The sequence below is a fragment of the Macrobrachium nipponense genome, chromosome 34, assembly GCF_015104395.2.
Source record: "Macrobrachium nipponense isolate FS-2020 chromosome 34, ASM1510439v2, whole genome shotgun sequence".
Lineage (NCBI taxonomy): Eukaryota > Metazoa > Arthropoda > Malacostraca > Decapoda > Palaemonidae > Macrobrachium > Macrobrachium nipponense.
The window spans coordinates 3,172,935-3,184,609 of record NC_061095.1 but is presented as its reverse complement, the minus strand read 5'-3'; the positions used below and the strand labels follow the sequence as shown (position 1 = coordinate 3,184,609).

The 11,675-nt window shown below is 35.7% G+C and overlaps 1 protein-coding gene across 1 annotated transcript; it reads right to left on the bottom strand.

Annotated features, from left to right (window-relative positions):
- Positions 1–453: 453 nt before the first annotated feature.
- LOC135207834 (delta-aminolevulinic acid dehydratase-like) lies at positions 454–11,227 on the bottom strand. Its single transcript, XM_064239692.1, has 9 exons — positions 11,080–11,227; positions 8,712–8,845; positions 8,372–8,483; positions 7,464–7,598; positions 6,432–6,552; positions 5,458–5,690; positions 5,057–5,173; positions 4,092–4,191; positions 454–2,503 (listed from the first exon to the last, which is right to left on the bottom strand). The coding sequence occupies exons 2-9, from the start codon at positions 8,837–8,839 to the stop codon at positions 2,442–2,444; spliced, it is 1,008 nt and encodes a 335-aa protein (XP_064095762.1). The 5' UTR covers positions 8,840–8,845; positions 11,080–11,227; the 3' UTR covers positions 454–2,441.
- Positions 11,228–11,675: the final 448 nt, after the last annotated feature.

The window sequence follows — 11,675 nt, the reverse complement described above, 5'->3', positions numbered from 1 at the left end:
CAGATGTTCCCAGGTGCCTTCTAATACAGCAGCCAGAGACTTTACGACACTTGCCGATGTTGCCCTAGCTCATTGGTCCCAGGATCTTTGGTATCCTGAGGGAACTTTTCATCATGATGGCAACCATCACAGAGAATATTGTTCTGGCCATTCTCAGCAAGCTGCCTGTCTGCTTGTGCAGGGATCACCAAAGCATCGAGTCGTTACAGCTGTAAGGGACCATTGCAGGTTCTTCTGCCCCAGGTAGTCTCTCTACCTGCTGATTACTTCAGGATACAGCTCACTCCTTGTTGAGAAGGTCCCTTAGTTCTTAGCAAAGATCTCGCCTACAAAACACAGTAACATTACCAGTCCCCATAGAAAAGTAATACTTGGAGAGACAATACACCATGGTATAAAGCCTGATTTTAACAAGGACACACACACACACAAAAGGAAAAAATCAATATAAAATTTTAAAAATTACTTGAATTTATTTAATTCAAAGCCAATCACTAATACAAAAGTAAAATCAGTCACTATTACAAAAGTATGTTGTACAAATGCACAACCTTAGAGTATAAAAAGATTTAATCCATGTTTCAAGCAAAATTATCTACATTATTAGTTCATGCATATAACTCGTTCACTTATAAACTGTAAAATACCTGCAACAAATGATATTGTAACCAGGTTTGGATACAATCATTGTGCTATGTTCCTCTGAGCAAAGATTATTGGATTCTAGCTTGAAATTTGATGGTTAATGAATCATAGTATAATGTATGTTCTTCATAAGCTTTGGTGATATCAGCCATCAGTAATTTTTATCGAATCTACATTTACAATGGAACATTCCAATGCAAAGGCCTTATTTCCAGTTTTATAAGAGGAAGTCTCATACTACTATAGTTAAACTGATGCAGATTTAAGTTTTAAAAAAATTACATTTGCTATTTGAACAGAGTAGGGGAGAATGTTCCTTAAAAGTAATAAGTATTGCTGCCAAACTTTGTACCAAGAAGCGAAACAACCGTAATTTTTCATATTTCAGCACAATCAAAGCTACCTGTAATTGCTACAATGATGAAGAAAAAGCCTGAACTTGGACACCTTAAATTACCACAAAGTTAATCTGAGATGATAATTCATGGGAGTAAAATCCATCAGTTATTACATACTGGCTACTTGGTCCAAATTTTGGTGGCAAGATACTGCTTTAACAGCCCAAGAAAGTGCGCTCATGAGACTACCTTACATCTACTGCATATGTTTATGAATATCCAATTTATACATATTCATAGAAATGCAAATTTACATATCTACTGCATGCAGTGCAGACTACGGTCATTTTTACTGCTGAGGACCTCGGCTAACATTTTTTTAGTACAATTATTAGGTAGCAACCAGACAAATTAAAATTGCAACTCTTGAAAAATATAAACACCGACATTTACAAAACTTGACATTCACTGCTGGTTGAAGTTCAGATATTTCACACAAAATAAACTAACTGTTAGTTTTGACCTGATATCTCCACATACAAGGACTGGCCCATGTGGGTTATTCATCAAATACAACAGGAAAAAGTCAAATAATAACAACCACATTCAAGACAGGATGGAAGTGCTTCAATGTGGTCCTTGTTTCATGTACAAAGAATGCTACAACCCACGAATCACTATGCTTTGTTAAAATTTGGTGCTGTAAGACATTATCCCATAATAACTTGCATTTATTACAATATGATGGGCTTGAGAGATGTTATATAAAAACTTTGAAGGACTTAAAATTATACGAATCTTTTAGTCACAGAAAATATTTTAACTAGAGATCTTATTGCACGCAGCTCTACCACGAACACAGGAGCATTGACAAGTAGAGAGAACTTTTTGCTTGGAAAGATTAATTTAATTAAGTTAGGCTGTCATTTCCTCTGGGTTGAACCAAACTTATTCTATATTCTTTTCTCTTTTTCCTTCCTTCAGGACTTTCAAACTAGTCTCGGTATAAAAGATGATTAATCTTAGTTTCTTGAACACCTGACAAGGAATAGTTATATCCAAAGATCAAAGTGCAAATGTTAAATCAATTTTAGGAATGAACATGCTTCTAAAGCACCTTAAATAGTTAAATTAATAAACTTTGAATAAGTTCATTGACCAACCAAGATGCAAACTTACAACTTGCACAGCCAATAAAATTTTAAAATATTCACCCAAACACTCTACCATAAAGCCTATACTAATACCAGTTGTACTAGGCATATTACTTCTTAATAACGAGTCAATGAACTGTCACTTAGCAAGGCACGGTTTACACAGTTTACGAACGGACATTTAGGCATGGAAACTGAAAGTGCTGAACTACCACCTGTGGAAGCCTAATTCATAGGAACGCCAAAAACGCCTCGAAGGAAGGAGTGCCTGACCTCGGAGAACTGATACCTACAGAGAACCTGATTATGTTTCCTTCAGGAGTTTCAAGACCATTGGAGTGTAGTACGAGATAATCACGTCAGCTCCTGCAAAACAGGCAAAGCATTTTAAAACTATGAAAACATTTTTAAGACCAAATGAATAAAATTTGTAACTGCATTGCAATAACTATACAATAGGCATTATTTTAAAGAAAATTTATTACACTTAGATACAGGAAAAGGGTAAGTCTACATTAGAGGTCTGGCCTTTTTGATGAGCAACAAAGACCATATATTATAGGTTTATCTTAGTATAATTTCTAGATATCATACAGCAATTCCATTTAGTTACTAACCTCAATGAACCTGTAATTTACAATTAACATTGTTTCATAGATTTATCTTAAACTATATCACAACTAAAATTGTAACATGGGGAAAAATAATCATAATATGGTGGATGATGCATAAAGTAGTCCGTTATGTTGAGGTCCATTAAGTTGAGGTGTTACTTTTATTGAAGAAACTGGACAATTTACTATTGATACACAACACTATGGATAATGGACACAAACCTAGATTTGAACCCAAATACACAAATTTCTCTGTAACTACTTTAACTACTCTTGTCTCAAAATTCTCTCCTCTCATTGAACAAATAACCCTTCACACAAGCCCAACAGGGGTATTAGAAAAATGGCTTTTTAAAATATGTACTTCATAACTAATTCTGGTTTTGTAACACTTCATAAAATTATCAAGCAACATGAGCAACCATATTTTCTCTCAAACTTCTGCATAAATTTTACCTTTTACTTTTCCTTCTCTCCCACCTTGTCTTCATTCACTTTATCTAGCAACATTTTTTTTCTTTCTTTCTTTCAGTTGCAAACAAACTGTAAGTGGAAACCTGATGACATATTAGAAATAGGCCTGGTGAAGTATTTCATAATGCCCAAAAGAGGGTTAATAAAAAGGAAAGCTGTTGTGAGAAAAATAAAAAAACAAACTGACAGCAATAATGATGCAAGGACTGCATAATCTCTATTTTTACCCTGTAAAAAACGCTGCTGAATATTCTTATGCCTTCTACTCTTCGTCTATTCCCTACGAACATTACCTAGCTCCAACTTTCACCTCATTTGAGAACAAATCCTTTGATGAGCCGTGTCTGCAGATAAGACTCGGTGGTTTCCTTATACTATTTGTAACAATAGCTACTGAGAGCATCAAGTTGAGCTTTCATGTGGAGTGAAAGAAACCAATACAGTATAATTGGTAATTAGAAAAGTTGGCAGAAACTAGGGTGAGGTTATGTTAGGCTAGTGTTATGCAAGTAAAACCTTAAGCACACACAAACACAGAAAAATATATAGAAGGAAGCATTTCACACCAACACACGTACAATTCATCATTTTCCAATTTTTTTTTATCAATGATTGTCAACATAGAGTACAAACTTCCATGTTTTTAATTATTCATGAATCAATTCTTTGAAAGCAAACTAGGTCACACAACTATTCTTTTTAAATAAAGGCTATCTGAAATTACAAGCATGTCCACAAATATAAAATTCTTTAATTCATACTTAGCCACGATGCTGAATAATAGCTAATTTACATCTGGTAATTATTAACATATTACCCAACGTTAGTTGTATTTGTGTTACTAATAACGATTTGTATTGCTTTACCTGCTCTCCTCATGCTAGTAAGGACCTCCATCAGTATTGTCTTGAGGTCGAAAGCACCTGCATTTGCTCCGTGATAAAGCATCGCATATTCACCAGAAACCTGCAAAATGTCAAGTCTTTTACAAAACCAGTATTCACGAGCACGATTTTATAATAAAACTAACGCCTCTTTACACGACAAGTAACTGGAGACAACCCTGGTCCACATACCTTAAATTTAAGTGAAAATAAATCGGATTAGGGGCCACCCTTTCTTCAAGAAGTATGTCCCTTGGCCCTCTTCATTATTTAGTTCTAAACTTGGGAATAAAGAGAGAGATGTTGACAAGGAACCATCATAAATCTTGGAGTAATCAGAAACACTGCTGATGGCAGAGGATGAACGTTTGCATTAAAAAAGTGCAGTAGAGACCAAAAAATAACGGCTAGACCTAATATCTTGGAAAGGAATGGAATATCATATTTTGGTCAAAGGCCAAGTGTTGGGGCCTTTGAGACCATTCAGAGCTGAAAGGGGAAACTGAGAGTAAAAGGGTTTTAGAGGCTTAACATCGAGGGAAACCTGGCAGTTGTAATATGAAAAAATTGTTTGGAGAGGGTGTATTGTAAGATGGAAGAAAGAATGAATGGAGAAGATATAGCCTTAGATGTATGCTCAGTAATCCAGCACATTTTAAAATATACATATAATTTCAATAATTTATGAAAGGAATATTTAACATTTTACAAAAGCAGCTTTCCTTTATGGCTTCAACGGCACTTTAAGAAATAATAGGTTCGTGTAGCTTTTTTTTTTTTTTTTTTTATACTTTATACTACTATATAGTACTTCACCTGATGGCCCTAGGAGCATATTACACTTCAAACATACAGTAAATCACACAGATTTGTTTTAAGAACATTTTAGCATTAACATTATTGAGCAATAACCTCGACTATGAATGCGACATAACTATAGAACTTACTTGGTATATGAAAAGGGGATGGTTAGGGTACTTGTCCTTGGTTTGTCTAACAACATCAAGGTACGAGATGCCAGGTTTGACCATTAGCATGTCTGCCCCTTCTTCCACATCTCGTTCCTGAATTTTTAAAAAAATTTGTAAGATTGCAATAATATTTTTACCTGTCGAACAACGTTGAAATATGGCACTAACTAAATATGTTAGACGGTGTTCTTGAAAATAAAACAAAATGGGCCTCTGTTGTCAAATATTCAAAATATAGTTGGAATTCTTTAACAAGTCTGGATATTCAAGCCAAAATTCTTATAAAAATTCATTATTACCAAAATTTAAATGCTTCAGCATGAGAAAAAATCCAATTTCAAATGGAGGTACTACAGCATCTTCAGTGACAGACTTACAGCAGATCTGTTAGCCAGCCCCACTGACCCAGTAGGTAACTGATAGCACCTTCGGTCACCAAAACTAGGAGCAGACTTCGCTGCATCTCTGAAAGGTCCGTAGAAAGAGGATGCGAACTTTACGGCGTACGAGAGCACCGACACACTGGACTGAAGACCAGCTTCGTGCAGGGCAGCCTTAATAGCTCCCACGCGTCCGTCCATCATGTCAGAAGGGGCAATGATTTGAGCACCTACATGGCAAATAAAGAAAAAAAAAACATTAACTTGTGCAAACTATTATTATTATTATTATTCAGAAGATGAACCCCACTCATATGGAACAAGCCCACCACAGGGGACATTAGCTTACTAAGAATATGCTGTTCATTTGAAAGAAACAGAAGGTAATGGGAAATACAGAAAGAGGTCAGTTATTTGAACAGCAGATGAACTAACAAATTGTTACATATATAAAAATGTAAGTAAAAAGTTGAAATGCATTAGGCTAGTAATGCATTGCATCTATTTGAACTTTGGAAGTTCTAATTGGATAATCAATAATAAATTTCATTACAATAAAAGACCATTCTATTTTACGTACATATTTTCCTTACACAGTACGTATTACAGAGTTACTGCTTGTAAGAATATGTACATTGTCCAACTCTCTCTTGTGAATTGTATCAAACACATTCAACACGTTACACTTCACACTGTTGTACGTAAGTTCTGAAATTAAGACTTTACTTTTAAAATAAGATTCTACAAAAATGAAAAAGCAGAACTTTAAATAATAAAGAAGGTTATAAGCAATTGGTAAAGCATAGATGAAGAAATAACATTATAAAAATCTCTGCCAGATGTTTCACCAAATTATAGTTATCAAGAATCTACGAACAAATAAACAAACACTTCTCCACTTCTCGAGTCCCAGAGAAATCTCTCAAACTTAATCTGACGAATCATCTAAGACGTCACAATTCATCACTTGCCTGCTTTAGCATAGGCTGTAGCTTGTTCTGCTAGGCGTTTGATGCTGGGGGAGTTGTCGATAGTGCCATCTTCCTTCAAAATACCGCAATGGCCATGGCTTGTGTATGCACAGAGACAAACCTGAAATAATGTTTTAGTATCATTAAGATTTTTGGATATTATATACATTCAGTCATATTTATATAAGAGAATTAAAACCCCACTGTTATATATTTGAGACACACCAACTGAAAACCTGAAGGTTGTAATTAACAACAACTTGAACCAATATATTTCTGTACTAAATGTAAAATAACAACTGTCAGACATATGTCTTTATCAGTATGCTAAAAAGAGTTAGACCACCCAACAGTTAATTTTCTTATAAGCATGGAACCATATGTGTTTCATAAGGAACTATAAAACATTACAAGTCTCAATGGCAAGGTATAACATTCATTCATTTTCATTGCAAGAACTGGCAAATCCTAACTTTGAAAAAGCCTCTCTATATGCAAATTTCAATTAGAAAACCTTTTTCCTCTTAATATAAATACAGGAAGTACCCAGTTAACAGTGGGAGTTCTGTTATCAGTCAAGTGCCATGTAACCAAAAATCGCTGTTAACCGAATAAATGACATTTACAATGCCGAAAGTGCCCATGTTTTACCTAATTACAGCATTAACTGTTTAACAGTACTGATAAACTGGCTACCAGCACCGAAAATCTGGTTAATTTTGTCGTTAGCCAAGTGCCATAAAACTGAAATGCTGTTAACAGATGCCGCCGTTAACTGGAGGACTCCCACTGCCATTTATGTTATTTAATAATAATGGGGCCATGTTTCAATCACTTCATCATGAATGGCTAGTAGCTACACCTACTTCTGCAAGTGCTTATACAACAGAATACCAGTAGAGAGAGAGAGAGAGAGAAGAGAGGAGAGAGAGAGAGAGACGAGAGAGAGAGAGGGCGGGAGAGAGAGATTGAGAGAGAGAAGAGAGGAAAACAAAAAAATGGACAGTAGTGACGGAAAACAATATTACTTACATCACACGCAACTACAAGGTCTGGGAATCTCTCTCTCAAGATCTTGATAGCTTGTATCACAGGCGTATCAGGGCTGTCGGCACTGGATCCAACCTCATCCTTTGGCATATTTGATGGAACGCCAAAAAGCAGAACCTGGAATTGACAATTACCTATAGTATAATGCACAGCGTATCTAACATATTCACAGACATCATTTTGGGATACAGAACATAATACGAGTAGAATTAAACAAGATCATACTACAAATGAGAAGGACGTCACTAGAAATAGACATAGATTTCAAATCATTTATACCATCGGACTCGGTTTGTAACATACTACACCAACATCGTCAGACCACTCCATGCTGAGGCTGAATTACCATGTTGATAAACAATCATGGCCTGTTGAACATAACAAGCCAAAGGATGGATTAAATTTACGTTGAGGAATGTCGTTAACAAAGCAAGCACTGAATTTTTCAAGTGTTATAAGTGTTGGTTAATCTGTCCAATGCTAGATCTGGTATCAAGGTTTTCATGACTTGCTAGTTACCATACAGTAAATTCTAGAAATCTCAGATACCCAATGGGTTAGGCCAAATTAAACAGATATTGTAACTATTACCTACATAGCTCATGCCTCTTCTTACATTTCATAAACATAAGAAGTCATAATTATTATGTTCTTGGGCTTTTTGTGCCTTTCGTCAATGTTTCAACGCTTGTCCCACAAAACTTGAGCCTGGGGCATGTCTACAATTGTTACAAATCCCCTATATGAAAAAAAAAGAATACTACTGTAATAATCAACACTGCAAAAGACTCTCACTATAGTATACAGGGTGTCAAAACAGATAAATTATTATATAAGGAACAGTACCACAAAATAACACAAAATATCAACAAACCGGCAAATATACTTACAGAACTCAATCCCAATTCAACAAGGGGTTTGATTGCGGCATCAAGTCGGTTGATTCCATACCGTGACACACCAGGAAGGCTGTCCACAGGTTGCACTGCATCGGGCTCATCACTGAAAATTAATGAATATACATGTAATCTGGAATCTTTCCAAAATAACAGGATTATTAAATCAACCCCTTCATGCCACATCACAAAGATTGCTGGTAATGCTTTGAAACCTTGAATGTAAAAATTCACTCTTTAAAGTATTTAGCTACATTCATTAGCTATTCACCTTCAAAGTTCAAAGCATGTCAATATTCAATGCACAACTTACAAAAATATGAGTGACACTCACACAATAAATATGGGATACATCAGGTTCCATGGATGAATTTCTGTGTTGGACGACTGCCATTTCCTCAGGGTTGCATTAAAGTAGCCACTGTGAAGAATTCTTTTGGCTGGAGGTTCATAGGATGCCATTGCAGTCTGAAAATTAATGTGGTATATTATACCAAATTATGACTAGTATACACTATTTTGCCATGAACTAGATAAAATTGTACAGTGTACGTCACTGATACTTTTTCTTCATCTCCATTTTTAGTTTATAGGAGTCATAACATTACACATAAAGATGCAAAGGATAACTATAGTAATGGTTGAAATGATGCATGAACCAAGACAACACAGGAAGTACCATAATGCTATTTACCATCCCAATGTACTCTTACACACACACACACACACACACACACACAGGAGTGGCCAAACTGGAATATTGGTCTAAGTACTTGGGCACCAAGCATGTATACAGAAAGTGTATACACATGCACAGAGATTGTGAAAGCCAGCATGAGCTAGCACAAGCAGAACAGATATTACATGGGTTAAGTTATGATACATTCCCATACTATTTTACTCCTGACTTTTAGGTCTTTGCACGTAAAATGCTTTATAATCTCTCCTTGAAAAAATAGCAATGAAACATATCAGAAATAAAGCTGATATATTGCACATATTACGCAGACGAAGAAGTTCGAAAGTTTGTAAGTAGAGGACTAGATGTATTTCATTCTTATATAGCTCTCTAGTTCCTTGGGCTGGGCCCCCAGCCAGGTAAGGATCCAGTACCCAGAGTTAACTTAGCTTAGGACACACTCTAGGTCATGTGAGAGGCTCCTTTGGGCTATAGCCAGGTTTGGACCGACCTAGCACCCTGGGTTAGGTCAGGGTATAATTTTTATAGTACTTTAGGTCAAGTCAGAGAGGTTCCTTAGGCTATAGCCATGTAAGGACTGACCTAGCACCCTGGTTTAGGCCAAGTTATACTTTTATAGTACTTTAGGTCAAGTCAGAGAGGTTCCTTTAGGCTATAGCCATATAAGGACCGACCTAGCACCCAGAGTTTTAGTTTTGGTTAATAGGTCAAGTTCGAGGGGTTCCCTTGGGGACCTAGAACTGTCATCACTAACCTTTCATACTTTATGCATTTTTTAATAACTGTTCCGTTGATACGCAATATGCACGAGGCACTTATTTTACATTGCAATTTAGCCTGGGTCTAAGCGCACGGTCTCCCAGATAATGTCCGTTTCCGTTCTGAACTTCAATTCCACGTGACAGATTAATTAAAAGGGCGTGAAAATATGCCAGAAAAACCATTCGCTTTTGATCCCTAGCAGCTAGTATTAAAAACAGTGAAATTTCGAAAAATGTTTATTACTAGTATACTACCTAGGGCTAGGTATGCGGAATTGGAGTTTGGACCGAAAACGAACTTTTAGGCCTACTGGTCCCCCAAGCTTGACTTCCCACTGGGACCTCCATAAACCTTATCAATTACATACTGGAGGGATAAAATGCAAAAATGACTAGGTAATAAAATATTTAAACATTAACCAATTCCCCCCCCCCCCCCTCCCCCCCCCCAATGCCTCTCGAAGCCATCAACGTGTAGCCTATTTTACCCAGGTCTATTGGCTGTAGGCCTAGGCTGCCTGACAAATAAATTCTCACAATTGATAAATACTAACATGTAAACTATACTCTGTTTTTTTTCAGCTGTTCATCCGTCTGTGGTGTTTTGTATGGTAACACTGCGTCCCGGCCTTTAGATAATTACATTCCGCTTACATTAAACGATTATAATAATATCCTATTTCGAATATTAACGGTGTAATTCGCATACAGTAAATTATTAAAACACTTTTCAGTTGCAAATGTACACCCAGATATCCTTTTATTTACCTAAAATTTACACATGGCGTAACTATCTAAAGCCCGGGACGCAGTGTTACCATACAAAAACACCACAGGCGGATGGACAGATGAAAAAAAACAGAGTATAGGTACTAGTAACCCAGTTGTCTATTGTCTTATACCTAGATAGCCTACCTAGTTGAAAGGTTATCGTATTGGTACAGTACTTAAGCCTATGCTAGGCTACTCAGACCTACCTATTATTACTGTATTAATCGCCTTAATGACATTATATTTAATGATGTCTTCATTTTTAAATGATAAATGTCTTTTATAAAGGTCTAGTACGATTATTCTTAGACTTAAAAATGTCTAGGTCTAAAACCTAAACCACCTACCGTGACGTAAAAAAACTGCAATAAATCTCTATTATTTTAACGTTATTTCAGACTTATTTCGTTCAGATTTGGTCAAAAATGTAAAAATATATTTAATTTTCTTATGTCAGTCATAATAGTTACCTATTTCCGGCGCTGACAACGATTAATTGAGGTTAAAATAGTCAAGCTGTCACCTGTTGCTTGGTCCGTGACACCGGCTCCTTCCTTCTTCTCTGTTGTCAACAAAAGCTTCTTCTTCTTGATTCTTATTTTTAGATTTATTTTTTTTATGTGTTTTTACCTCATATTTTGTTTGTTTGTTTCTGTTTTTCTGGTTTTTGTGTCATTCAGTACTTGTTTTATGTATCACTTCTGTCTTTGAATACTTGTTTTATGTATTATTCATCTTTTTTTCTGGTTAGATTTATGAAGGAAATGGTTGTGTAAAAACCTGTCAAAAGAATTTTTTTTTTTACTCTTAGTTTGTTCGTTTGTTTCAGTTTTCCTGGTTTTGTGTCTTTGAATACTTGTTTTATGTTTGTTTGTTTCAGTTTTCCTGGTTTTGTGTCTTTTAATGCTTGTTTTATGCATGATTTGTCTTTTTTATGGTTGGATTTATGAGTAAAATGGCGTTTAAATGTTTTGGTTGAATGTGTAAAAACCTGTCAAAAGAATGTTTTTTCTGCGTTTTTACCTCATATTTTATTTGTTTCTTTCCGTTTTCATGGCTTTTGTGT

Excerpts from the sequence above, each read along its gene's own strand:
- LOC135207834 (XM_064239692.1), bottom strand. The coding sequence starts at position 8,839 with ATGGCATCCTATGAACCTCCAGCCAAAAGAATTCTTCACAGTGGCTAC. Across the intron at positions 7,599-8,371 it reads TTGAATTGGGATTGAGTTCT|GTTCTGCTTTTTGGCGTTCC; the intron begins GTAAGTATATTT and ends TGTCAATTCCAG. Across the intron at positions 5,691-6,431 it reads TACAGCCTATGCTAAAGCAG|GTGCTCAAATCATTGCCCCT; the intron begins GCAAGTGATGAA and ends TTTGCCATGTAG.